This window comes from Ochotona curzoniae, unplaced genomic scaffold (genome assembly GCF_017591425.1).
Source record: "Ochotona curzoniae isolate NIBS_2020 unplaced genomic scaffold, NIBS_Ocur_1.0 scaffold_4506, whole genome shotgun sequence".
NCBI lineage: Eukaryota > Metazoa > Chordata > Mammalia > Lagomorpha > Ochotonidae > Ochotona > Ochotona curzoniae.
The window spans coordinates 67,608,253-67,622,223 of NW_024467119.1; the positions used below are offsets into that span (position 1 = coordinate 67,608,253).

A 13,971-nucleotide genomic window follows, 5' to 3' on the forward strand; every position below is an offset into this window, starting at 1 on the left:
AACTGCTATTCATGCCCCCTGGGGCAAAACTGCAACTCCTGCATGAACACTGGCTAAAACTTTAATTTCCCCTGTATAGTTTGCATCAATCACTCCTGGGGGTAATGTGAACTCTTTTCAAGGCTGTGCTGCTTCGTCCCAGCAGCAGCCCTACCGTGTCAAGGGGTAGTGGCCCATACATTCCTGTGGGAATAGCCTGTACCCCCATTTGGGGTGTCAATACGATGTAGGAGGTGGTGTGGAGGTCCCATCCTCTGCTGCCTGAGCTCCCTCGGACAAGGTCATGAATGGCCTTTGTCCCTGAGAGACAAACTGAATTGCTGCCCCGTACATTGGTGCTTGCGGGGGGGGCCGGGGCCAGCCCCTGCTCCCATTTCCCAGGACAGACGGCTGCCTGGAGATGTCTATCTTGGACCTGCATTCATTTGCCCAATGTTTCCCATGTTGGCATCGGGGGTAACATCCTGGGGGCTGCCTGTCCAATTTAACAGGAGCCTGTGCACAACCCTGGAACAGGCAGTTCAGATATGCCCTAGCTGGCTGCATTTGAAACATCCCTGTTTTGGGTGGGCCTGTGAGCCTACAGTTGTGCCACCATGCAACACCTCTGCAATGACTGCACCCATTATCTGTCCTTTCCCGATGTCCTTACAAAGTTTAAGATATGTGTTAAGGGGCTTATGCTTCAAAGGTCTAATTGCCTCCTGGCACCATTTGTTGGCATTTTCATATGCTAGTTGCTTTACAAAAGGCCTGGCTTGATCTGCATCACCGAATACCCTACCTGCAGCTACCAGTAGGTGGTCTATAAACGCCTGGTAGAGCTTGTCTGGACCTTGGACAATTTTGGAGAGATGTGCATGTAGCGAGCCCTTTGGTGATAAAGACTTCCAGGCCCTTACTGCAGCAGCAGCGGTCTGTGTGTAAACCCCTGGGTCATAATTAAGCCGATTCTGCACATCAGCAAAATTCCCTTCTCCTGTCAACATAACGAGATTTCTCTCAGGAAAGCCTGCCTGGGGCATTTTGCTGTGCTGTGTCAGGCAAAGCTCATAGAACTCAGATTTCCACATTAGAAAATCGCCCCCATCCAGAGTGGTCCTGCAGAGCTGTTTCCAATCAGCCAGGGTCAAATTGGTAGGTGCCAAGGTTTCAATCATGGAAACAGTGAAGAGGGCAGATGGGCCATATGCGACAACAGCATCCCTCAAACTCTTTATGTCCTTAAAGGACGGTGCCAGGTGCTGTCTGATTCTCTGCCCCTGCTGATCTTCTACCTCAACTACCGGGAAGGCAAAGCGCCCAGCAAGGGCAGCTGCCTCAGGTCTCCCTGCTCCTGTGCTTGCTGAACCGCACTTTCCACAGCTGAAAGGGAAGTTGAAAGCAGGGGGCCAGTGCAAGCCCCAACAGTACATCCACTGAAGGAAGAGGCACTGAAGTTGCTCCTGTAAATCTTTCACAACTGTGCCCAGATATGATGGCGCCAATGGCTCAGGCAGTGCAGAAGGCTCTGTCTGAGAGATTTTTGCTTGGCACACACTCTACAGGTGGAGGATCCTCGACAAACTCTCTTCCATCCCTTTCCTCTTCATCCTCCTCGGAAGAGGACCGCGAATCTTCTTCGCGCACTTTCTCCAGACATTGTCTGCTTTGGGGTTCCTTCTTTTTTACCCTGGTTTGCAGCTCTCTCGTCCTTCTAATGGACAATTTTTTTACAGCGGGGTTGCACCACTGCTTGAGGGGATGGCAAAGCACTTTTGCCAAGTGCCAGAGAAAAAAGGTGATTTCAATGAGAGCAAACCATGGGAACATGTTGCAGACAGTTTCAAAGAAACTCTGCGAGGCCTTAAGCTTAGTGTCGGTGCCTTGTGACTAGAGCAGATCTGATTCTTTTAATCACTTGCACTTTAACGAGTTCTTGCTCCATGATAAATTTTACTTACGCCCCTGCAAAAATGTTTAAACTTACCTCTGGATTTCCGGGGTCCCTCAGATTGTCCCTCATGCCCCAGGATGGGGAAAAGGTATGGGGATGAAATTAATTATGCTCCTCCAGAGTTCCAGGGGTCCCTCAGATTGTCCCTCGTGCCCTAGGACAGGGAGAGGCTCTGGGGATGAAATCAGTTATGCCCCTACAAAATTTCTAAATTCTAAACTTACCTTCATAGGTCTAGGGGTCCCTCAAATGTCCCTCGTGCCATGCCCCACATTAGGCGCCATTTGTTCCGGCCAGCAGAGCCAGTAATGTGGACACGGTGAGGGCCTGGGGATGAAGCACCAGCAGGAGACCAGTGATGGTCGAAGTCTCTATTGCCCTTTCACCTCTCCTTGTATACTCTTTCCCCCACACCCTCATTAGCAGACTATTGGGTACAGATGAGTCCAATTAGACCAGGTGCTTTTAGCCCCAATCCCACTCCCTGTAGTGCTCAGCTTAACGAGTGCTAATCAGTCCTTAGCCCACAACAGGAAGGGTGATATGAGGGTGGCTGTTCCCTCAAAGTATAAAGTCAGAGCGGGTACTGATTATCAAAGTTGTGCTAGATCTCTAGCTAAGACTATCAGTTTCTAGAACTTCAAGATTCTTAAAGTTTTCTGTTTCTTTTAGAGATGTGAGCTGTGAAGTGTTTCTTTCATTGAAAGGGCCCTGAACTGGTGCTGTGGCTTAACAGGATAATCCTCCACCTACAGGCACTATCATCCCAAATAGGCACAAGTTCTGGTAGCTATTCTACTTCCCATCCAGTTCCCTGCTTGTGGCCTGGGGAAGCAGTGTAGGACAGCCCCATACCCATAGGGGAAACCTGGATGAAGCTACTGGCTCCAGGTTTTGTATCAGCTCAAGCATTTGTTCTTAAAGATTCATTTATTTATATTGGAGAGTCAGATATACAGAGGAGGAGAGAGAGGAAGACCTTCCATCCATCAATTCACTCCCCAAGTGACAATGGTCAGAGCTGAGCCAATCCAAAGCCAGGAACCAGGATCTCTTCCTGGTCTCCCACGCAGGTACAGGATCCCAAGGTTTTGGGCTGTCCTCCACTGTTCTCCTAGGCCACAAGCAGGGAGCTGGATGGGAAGCAGGGTTGTTGGTATTAGAACTGGCGCCCAAGGCTGGACTGCAACACCCAATGGTTCCAGTGGAAGTCGGGCTGAAAACCAACCCAGCAATCGCAACCATCAGCTGATCAGGGCCATGGTCTGTGCCGGGCTCTGTACTTGCTAGCACATGTAAGAATCTGGTCTGAGAACACCTCAGACAAAATTTCTTTGGAGATCTCTCCAATCAAACTGCCAGACTCAGAACCCTAACCAAGAAAAGACAGAAGACAGAAGAGGGCAATCAACCATCTCAGCTATATGTTGGCAGTGAAATACAGGGCAAATGGAGACTCTATGATGGACTATGTCAATCAGTGGATTCTTCAGCGACCTCATCGTGCTTGGAGTGGCGAGATTGGCAGCAATTCATAACTGGTGAACTATTAAAACCACTTGAGCAAGAACCTCGGAGCATACCCTACATCCGGGACCTGGGGAGGGTGGGAGATTGTGTAGGCCTTCTCCCTTAATACCCCCCTTTAAACATGAAGAAAACAATGTGGAAATGATGGTCTTGCCCACTTTCCTGTAGCCCTTGAACCTTTTAACCCTAATTAACTATGTAAAGATTGTCAAAAATTAAAAAAAAAAAAAACACTTGAAACACTGCCCAAAGGAATGTCTAAAAAACAAAAAACAAAACAAAAAAAATCTGGTGCCCATATGGGATCCCGGGCATGCAAGGCGAGGACGTTAACCACTGCGCCATCCTGCCGGGCCTGAGAAATCTTTCAACAGGAAGGAAAGGGCCTTGAAGCAGGCGTGCTTGCTCTTGGTTACTATGTGATGGTGTCAGTTTGCCATTGCTGCTGCACCAATCTTAGTAGTTTTAACACACTGTGCAAAAGTCAAGGTGTCAGCAATGCTGTGTTCCTCTCTGCACTCCAGCAGAGAAGATGCTTTCTGGACATTCTATGTCTCTTGGCATTCACATCAACAGCAGAAATGACAAGACTGAATCTCACACTTTTATCACTCTGACACGCTTTTAAAAACTTTCAATTTTTTGTTTTTAAAAAGATGCGTTGGGCCCGGCGTGGTGGCGCAGTGGTTAAGGTCCTCACCTTGCACGCCCGGGATCCCATATGGGCGCCGGTTCTAATCCCGGCAGCCCCTCTTCCCATCCAGCTCCCTGCTTGTGGCCTGGGAAAGCAGTCGAGGATGGCCCAAAGCTTTGGGACCCTGCACACGCGTGGGAGACCCGGAGGAGGCTCCTGGCTTCAGATCGGCATAGCATTGACCATTGTGCTCACTTGGGGAGTGAATCATCGGACAGAAGATCTTCCTCTCTGTCTCTCCTCTCTGTATATCTGCCTTTCCAATAAAAATAAATAAATCTTTAAAAAAAAAAGATGCGTTATTACGTTTATTTGAAAGGCTGATTGACAGCAAGAAGAGGGATATTCTATCAACTAATTCACTCCCAAAATGTCTGCAACAGCTGGAGCAGAGCTGATTCAAGGCCAGAAGTGTCTTCCAGGTCTCTCACATGGGTGTGGGGAGATGGAGCAAGGATTTGAGCCATCTCCTGATTTTCCAAGACCTCAAACAGCTATCTGGATCAGAAGTGAAGCAGCAGGGACATGAATCAATGCCCATATGTGACGCTGGCACCATAGGTGGAGGCTTAGCCTACTATACCAAGGTGCCAGCCCCTCTGACACACTCTTGTACCACCTCCTTCTACCGATAAGAACCCTTGCATTTGCATTTGGCTGCATTGGATAACCCAGGAGGGTCTCCCCATCTCAATGCCAGCTGGCCAGTAAGCTTAATTGTACCTGCACCGCAACTTTCCTTTTCAGATAAACCAGTACATAGGAATGTCCTACAGACTAGGACTCAGCCTTCAGTGATTCCTTCTTCTATTTGCAACAGTGATGGTCAAATCATTGTTCACCTCTGGATTTTGCATTTCTAAAATTAAGAAATCTGTCTACATGATCTTCAAGGCTATTTTCAAGTATAACAGATAAACTACCAGAAGTTAATAGTTATGGGGTTGGAGTTGTGGAAAAGCTTGTGATGTCAGCATTCCCTATAGGATGCAAGTGCTGGTTTCCAATTCTGCCTCTTGCTAATGTTGGCGCTGATGATGCCGGGGGTCCCTGCCACCCATAGAGACAGGGATTGGGTTCCAGGCTCCTGGGGTTTGGCTCTGCTCAGGCCTAGCTATTGCAGCTATTTGGGGGTCAATTGAGTGGATGGAACATTTCTCTCCGTACCATTCTATCTTGTTGGTTTCTGTTTTTTGGTTTTTTTTAAGATTTATTTATTTTCATTGGAAAGGCAGATTTACAGAAAAGAGGAGACAAAGATCTTACACCTGCTGGTTCACTCTCTAAGTGGCCACAACAGCTGGAACTGAGCCAATCCAAAGCCAGGGGCTTCTTGTTAAATCTTCCACATGGGTGCAGGACCCGAGGCATCCTCTTTGGCTTTACCAGGCCACAAGCAGGACGCTGGATGGAAAGCAGGGCCGCCAGGACAGAACCAACATTTGGAGGTAGAGGTTTAGCCAGTTGAGCCACAGAGCTGACCCCATCACTTCACCTTTCAAATCAATTAATCCATTTTTTAAACTTAATAGTTATTGGTCTTAATACATGTCTTCAATGCAACTTAGGCTAATTTTTTTGGAAAGACTATCCAGAAGCAGATATTGGCCACATTCCAACACACACATACAAATCAACTACAAGCAATGCGTTTTTCCACCTAAATTACGAACAGAGACACCAAAAGCAATTTTAAAATGTAAGCTACATTTTAAATGTAAGAGTTTAAACTGAAAATGAATGAGTAGCATGCAACTGTGTAATTAGTGCCCAAGACAGAGTTCTGATGAGAGACACATGATCTATATTGTAACCGTGCGTATTAACAACACGGTGTGTATTAAACAACAGCTTTCCATTCCTAACAAAATGGCTCCTCTTGTAGCAAACAACATTTAGATCTTCTGGTATTCTGAGCAATAAATCAGTTCTGTCTCTTTGATACAGTGAGGAGATATCTTATAACCAGAAACTAAAAGTTTAGGGAAGGAGAAATTCTTGAGTAGTGATTTTTAAAAATGTGTTTCTGTAATGTTTTCCTGTGAGTGTGTCTTTAATCACCCCCAGCCCTGGTAACAACGGCCTTCCAACGGAAGCACGGGGACAACGCTCCTCAGCACCGTCACCTTCCACTAGCTGCTACAACATGCATTATCTGAGAACACACAAGTTTTGTTTTCATTTCATAGTACAAAATGCAAATGCAGATTTGACATTTATTCATGTATAATTCTTTCTCTTACATTTACAATTCAATGGAATAATCCAGAGGAAGTGTTAACCATCATATGCATACACCTGTAATAGAGAAAAAAAAAGCCAAGCAAAACAACATTAACCAACAGAAATCACATTATACTACCCTGAAGTTACGTTAGTGAAAAAGGGAACGTCTAGAAACAAATCCACAAAAACATCAATATTTTATCTAAATTTTAACAAAAACAATGAGTTCTAGAAGAGCAGTACAAGTCATCTGGTTTTGATTGAAATGCTTATTTCAGTTTTATCTCCTGACCAATGATCACAGTAGTACAATGGGCAAGGTGGTATCAATAGCAAGAAAAGAGCAGCAAAGGATTTGGATGATTAACTATAGAAAGAGCCAAATTTGAGTCTTAGATTCATTAAATATGGTAAATAAAAACAACTGTATTTTGTGTCACAATGTTTATGATCCAGCAGATATAAACAACCTACTTTAATCAACCTAATTTTTAAATGCTGAGATTGAAAAAAAAAATACTTCACTTGAAAGGCAGATTTACAGAGAAAGGGAGAAGGAGACGTAACAGTTTATTCTTCACCTGGCCGCAATGGCCAGGGCCAGGTGGGCCCAGGAGGGCCCCTGCTCCTCTTCTGATCCAGGTCCCTGCCAGTGTGCCTAAGAAGGCAGAGGTGGGAGACCTGACCGGAGTTCCAGGTTCCAGGTTCCAGGCTCTTGGCTTCAGAACAAATGGATGGAAGAGCCCAGCTTTTCTTTTTGCATTTCAGGCAGAAAAAAAATCTTGAAAAATAATTAATGAATTTGTCTCAGACAGGAATAAGAGTGTTAGACAGTATACACATAATTTTAAAAAAAACCAAACAAACAACAAAAAAAAAATACAGTATTTAAAAATAGGTAGGAGCCAGTGCTGAGGTAGAGCAGGTTAAGCCTCTGCCTGCGACACTGGAAGCCCATGAGTGCCAGTGAGACCCGGCTGCTCCAGTGTCGGACCAGATTTCTGCTAACGTTCCTGGGAATGCAGTGGATGATGGCTCAAGTGCTAGGGCCACTGCCACCCACGTGGGAGATCCACAAAAACTAGGCTTCAGCCTGGTACAGGCCTGGCTTGAAGCCATCTGGGCAATGCACCAGCAGATGGAAGATCAGCAGTCTCTCCTTCTTTCCCTGTTAATTTTGCCATTCCAACAACAACAACAACAAAACCTCTTCAAAAATGAGTAAAAACTTGCACATTCTATACACAAAGTTTTATACTTACTGTATTACTGGCATTTCAAACTTTTACTCCAATCCATTTCTTCTTTTATACTCCATAACATCTTCATTATGTTGCTGGAAGAGCTACAAATAGTTTACAATTCAAATTAGCACAGTAGCTTCCCAGTAAGTTATATTTTATATGAGGAATAAGGATAGATTAGAATACTTAGAATTATTCTAGCTGGAAAGAAAAGGCTGAGAGAGATCATAGTCCAAAAGCATGAGCAGAATACACTGCTAAACACAACCTGACACGGTAAGCTTGAGAACGCAACCCTTAGAAGCTAAACTCAACTTCTGCCGTAGAATCACCCACTGCACAGGCTGGCGGGTCAGTGTCACACCTGTGATCTAAAAGCGTGGCTGGGCGTGAGCAGCCCTCTGTGTCTCCCAAGTACAGTATGCACGTCCTGGGAGATGGTCACTGCCTTACAACCACTGGCTGACAGAACACACAACCAGAATATATGCCAATAACACACGATGACATTCATGGCAATCAACCATCAATTTGAATACTCAGTGTTCTCAGAAGTAATCAACCTTCTTTCTCAGGAAAAAGGTTAAATAAATTAAGAATGCATGGGGACAAGAGTTGCGGTATATCAGATTAAGCTGCCACCTATACTGCCGGTATCCCTTTGGGGCTGGTTCTAGTTCCAGCTATTCCACATCTCATCCAGCTCCCTGCTAATGTGCTGGGAAAACAATGGGAAAAAAAGTAATTTTACCTCCAGTGTTTCACAGGCATCTAAAGTACTATACGGTCTCTGAAGTCAAGGAGTACTTGGTTGGGCAATTCATCCACAATGGGTTAATAGCATATAACACTAGCACTGTTGAAATGATATGAAATGAGTGCCTGGCATGATAGCTTGGCATCATAGCCTAGTAGCTAAAGTCCTTGTCTTGCATGTGCCGAGATCCCATATGTGCGCTGGTTCTAACCCTGGCAGCCCCGCTTCCCATCCAGCTCCCTGCTTGTGGCCTGGGAGAGCAGTGGAGGACGGCCCAGAGTCTTGGCAAGACCCTGCATCCGAGTGGGAGACCCAGACGAGGCCCCTGGCTCCTGGCTTTAGATTAGCTCAGCTCTGGCTGTTGAGGTCACTTGGGGAGTGAATCATCGGACGGAAGATCTTCCTCTCTGTCTCCTCCTCTATGTATATCTGACTTTGCAATAAAATATATCTTAAAAAGAAAATGAAATGAGAATTTGTCAAGTTAGCGACAGGGGCAGGCATTTGGTTTAGGGGACACTTCATCTCAGACCACAGTGCCTGGGTTTAAGTCCTGGCCATGGGTCCTGATTCCAGCTTCCTGCTAGGAGAGACCCTGGGAGGCATCTGTGATGCCTCAAGTGCTGGGTTTCCAACACACAGGAAGCAAAGCTGGCCTGAATTCTTGGCTCCCAGTGTTAGTGAATTCCTAAGTACCAGCTCTGCCCTATCTCACTGTCTCTCAAATATATACATATATACGGCTCTTCCATTGGCTGTTTCACCCTCCAAATAACCACATGAGTCAGGGCTGTACCAAGCTAAAGCCAGGTGCCAGGAACTCAATCCAGGTCTTACCCATGGTGGCAGTGTTGCAAGTAACGGGGCTATCATCTGCCTTCTTCCAGGCAGACCAGCAGGGAGGAGGGACTCAATCCGGGAATTCTGACAAAGCAGTGGTTCAATCTACTACACAAGGCCCACCCTTCTGGTTATATTTTTTCTAACACTTTATTTTGTGGCTATTTGGGTTGCATTTTTTTTCGTTCTAGCAATTTGGGACATTTATGCACTTTTGGGGGGGGGGGGTCCTCTGATGGCTACTTCTATCCCTTGTAAAACAATGGAGCATTTACTTTCTCCTCCCGTCCCCAATGGCTCATGTTTTTCAAGTCCACTGGGGACTTTATCCTTATGCTGTAGTCACTACGGGTTCGTCCCAAGGGCATTAGGAAATAACGCATACTGCACTGTTGAGTACACCTGCCATTCCTCACAAAACCATTATGAGTAACGAAGGATGAACAGAAATGTCGGCCTCCTTGCACTTTTCCCTCACAGAGAGAAACACATGAGCGGTTACGTGACCACCGACACACTGGAACATTCACCCTCCCCTCCCTGCCCTTCCCCTCCCTGCCCAGATGCGTGGGTATCACCGTCTTACATAGATCCACAGGAACGCGCTGGTGCCCAAGGTCAACCCCACTTTGAGCCAGTCAGGCTTGTCATTCGGCGGTTCCCGCACGTAGAACTTGGACCTCGCTGAAGCTGAAAAGGAAATTAAGATTTTTCAATCAGAAAAGCACTGCCCTGTGCTCACATTTACCCATGTGGCGGCATCTAATCTTTTCCTCCCTCCGCCTTTCAACAATCAAACAGAAATTGTGACAGGTGGGTGGCTCCCCTAAGGCCACGGGCCAAGCCACCTCGGGGTCCGGGGTGCAGGACGCCCCCTCGGACCACCGGGGAATGGGCGCAGAGAAGGGCCCATGGGGACAGAACCTGGAGGACGAAGGGCCAAAGGTTCCTTCGCGGAGAACAAGTGGGAACCAGAGGGTAGCGAGTGATGGGGACCCCAGGGCCCGGGGTAAGGGGAGCCGTGGGGTCCAAGCTGCCGGTCGGCCAAGGTCACGGCAGGAGCTGCCCGGGCTGCTGCCGCCTGCAGCTCTCGCCGACCCGGGTACGCCCTGGGAGTGGAAGGCTGAGGGCCGAGTCGGTCTGCACGAGTTGGGACACTCACAGCCGCCAGGGAGCCTGGCCGGGGTCAGGAGCCGAGAGAGAGGCCGCAGCAGAGCGGACGGCGCCATCTTGCCGGCCCGGCTCCACCTCCCGCTCGCGCGCCTCTTCTCCGCGGAGCGCGCGCCGGGCCGAGCGCCCTCTGGCGGCCGCGCGCGGTGTCGGGCGCCGGGCTGGGCCACCTGCCGGGACAAATCGCAGAGCTGCGCCCGGGCTTGGTTGGGCCTCTGAAGTGGGGCTCGGCGGAACACGAATTAAAAGCAGACGTTTTAGCTTAGCCACTTCTCTGGCTTCTGAGTGTTTCTTTTTCCTCTCTCTTCTGGGCCATTCTAAAATTTCACATGAGCCAGAAAACCGGAAATGAAGTGTGGGATGAGTTACAACCAGCAGTGTGGATCAGGTTCTGTGTTCCGGACACAATGCTCGAATGTGTCATAGGGCTGACAGGCATCGGCTCATTTTGTGTCCCCGACGACTACATGCCATGCTGTGATCGTCGGTCACTATCTACTGAGGAAGCTCAAAGAACACAGCTATTCATGCAAGATCTTACACCTTATGTTTGATAAGACTGTGTAACAAGTCCTGAAGTCCGTTTTTCCTTGTGCTTGCAGAGAAGCCTCACAACCCCAGAAGGTAAAGAGAATCCTGGAATTGTATTTATTTTATTTGAAATGCCTATTTACTCATGGAGAGGGGGAGACAGATATCTTCCAGCTGCTGGTCCACTCCCTCAGTTGGTTCAACAACCCTGGCTATGCCAGGCCAAAGCCAGAAGTCAGAAGCTTCTTCCCACTCTTCCACCTGGGGTTAGGGATCCAAGCACTTGAGCCATCTTCCTCTGCTATCCAAGGCACATTAGCAGAGAGTTGGATGGGAAGTGGAGCAGCTGGGACACAGACTGGCACCCAAATGAATGGTAGGTGTCCCAGGTTGTGACGTAACCTGATATGACACAAAGTTGGTGCCAGAGAATCCTGACATTTTAAGAAAGAAAACATCTTGGGCCTGGTACAATGGCCTAGTTGCTAAAATTGTCCCCTTGCATGCATCGGAAATCCACGTGGCTGCTGATTCGTGTCCCAGCTGTTCCACTTCCCATCCAGCTCCCTGACTGTTGCCTGGAAAGCAGTAGAGCATGGTCCAAAGCCTTGGGACCCTGCACCTATGTGGGAGACCCATAAGAGGCTCCTGGCTCCTTGCCTCAGACCAGCTCAGCTCCAGTTGTTGTGGTCACTTGGGGGAGTGAATCATCAGACGGAAGATCTCCTTCTCTGTCTCTCCTCCTCTCTGTATATCTGACTTTGCAATAAAAAGAAAAATAAATCTTTAAGAAAGAAAGAAAGAAAGAAAGAAAGAAGCCTCGTGAGGTAACACACTGGCGGAGGTGTGGGATTCAGTGTGAGGTCTTTAACCTGAGACCCAGGCCTGCTCCTAGTGCAGCAAGCAAGCCCAGGCTGCTAGAGGCCGGGAGCTGCAGGTCAAGGTTCCAACAGGTTCAACGCACCATTCCTGCCCACCACTTTTGAGGCACATCACTTGTAACAGAAAACCTATCATATGGGGTCATAAGGAAGCATAGAAGGTGTCTGGCGGTAGTTAATGATTTGGTTGTGCCTTTTAAAGACACTGTAGTGGAGTTGGCTGTGTTTGTGCTCATTGAGTTATGCTTCTACCTGCTGCTCTGCTTCTGATGCAGGTCCCTGCTAGGAAGGTGATCGACAGTGGAAGATGATCGACCAGGCACATGGACAATCGGGATGGAGTTCCAGGCTCCTGGCTTTGGCCTGAACTAGGTCCAGCCACTGTGGCCATTTAGAAAGGGAACCTACAGATGGAATTTTTCTCTTCTAGATTTCTGAACATTCAATTCTAGTTTGATATTTCTAGAGCCCATGTAAAAATAGAAATAGGTAATATAATCAATTTAATCCTTTTGAATTATTCCTTTAAACCTGTGCCGTGATAGGTTAATTTTAAAAGCAAAATGAATGTTAGCAATTATTTTCCCTTGGTGTTTTCTTTAGAAATACAACTTTAAAAAAAATTGAGTGAAGCAGAGGCTTTTTTTTAAACCTACAAGTGTTGGCTAAGTGGAGTGCTAGCTTGTGAGTCACTTCGTAGTTTGTAACCTAGTTTGAGCCTTCTGTAGTCATGCTCATGTAAGCAAACCACCCAGTTAACGTGCTGAGTCAGTTGTTGGCGCTCAGTTTCTTGGCTTCATGTCCACTCAGCAGTTCCTCAGTGGCATATCCTTTCTCCCATCCCTCAGAAGCCTGTGCTGGCAGAGCTTTTACTGGGGTTTTACGTGTTGAAACAGAAGCCATGTTTAGTCAGAGTGCACAGAACCAGGGAGTGGAACATGAACTCCAAGACTTGTTGGGAAGGGCTCTTGTTTTGCAGAGCTGTGGTCCCTGGGTGTATTTTGGGAACGTGATGAAGTATACGCATATTTCTCCCAGCATGTTAGCGCTCATGGAACTCTACACTCAGAGCAGGCAGCTTCGGAGAAACTTCATCTTGAAAAGAATCCTGAGGAAGCAGTTTCAGCTAGGAGCTCAGAGCTACGCCATTTTGGCAGAAGTCGCTTCCCAGCATTCATTTATGCATAACCAGACCTTGAATGCTGAAATCTTACTCATGACTCAGGAGAAAAGAAGAGACGTAGCAACTAAAAGCCAAAGTTTTAGTTCAAAATTTATTGTTGGGAAAAGTGTACTCTTCACATCTCCCTGCAAGGCATAAAGAAAAACAAGAGTTGAAATAGTATAAAAGGCAAAACTGCACATCTGTTTATGAACTTATTTTGCATGGCAGCACCATGGGTCAGATTCAGAACCTGAAAGAGGAGTGGACCTGCTAATGTGTCTGCCAGTGTATAGTTTGGAAAAAAAAAATCAGATGGGATCAGCACTGCAGCACAACAGTTTAAACCACCACCTGCAATGCTGTCCCTTCCGGTCCCACTTGTGATCCAGCTCCATGGGAAAGCAGAAGATGGAGGACAGCACAAGTCTTTGGGCCCCTGCACCCATGTGGGAGACCTGGATGGAGTTCCAGGCTCCCAATTTCAGCTTGACCTAGCCCCAGCTGTTGCTGTCATTTTCATTTGGGGAGTGAAACACTCTATGGCTCTCTGCCTTTCAAATAAATAGATGATTTAAAAAATATCAGAAATAATAGCAAAATGTTAACATTTGTTAAATCTGAGGGACAGATCCACAGATTTCCCTTGCTTCTAGAATTTAGATACTTTAGAAATAAAAAAGGTAGCCATCTCAAGAGAAATCTTGCATATGAAAATGTAGAAATTTCTCATATCCCTTTTGTGGAGTTAAAAGTTTGCAAGGAAATTGTTTCTACAAATCATAGGGAATCTGAAGCTTTTTATTTAGGTAGTATTACTAAATTTTTTGTGGAGGTACTTTGATCAAAGTGTGACATCTAAGTACGTGACACAAGGTGAATGAAGTCACCATTATCATTGTAGAATCACTTAGTTCTATAAGTTCCTGGAAGCATAGCTGTCATTCACAAGGTAACTCAAATCAACATGGATTCGCTGTGAAATAGTGCTATGCAGAAT

At 46.7% G+C, this 13,971-nt stretch overlaps 1 protein-coding gene across 1 annotated transcript; it reads right to left on the bottom strand.

Moving 5' to 3' along the window:
* Window positions 1-6,365: 6,365 nt before the first annotated feature.
* Window positions 6,366-10,479, bottom strand: NDUFC1 (NADH:ubiquinone oxidoreductase subunit C1). Its single transcript, XM_040966764.1, has 4 exons — window positions 10,390-10,479; window positions 9,814-9,917; window positions 7,649-7,731; window positions 6,366-6,458 (listed from the first exon to the last, which is right to left on the bottom strand). Exons 1-3 carry the CDS (start codon window positions 10,454-10,456, stop codon window positions 7,672-7,674), a joined length of 231 nt encoding a protein of 76 aa, XP_040822698.1. The 5' UTR covers window positions 10,457-10,479; the 3' UTR covers window positions 6,366-6,458; window positions 7,649-7,671.
* Between the last annotated feature and the right edge of the window lie 3,492 nt (window positions 10,480-13,971).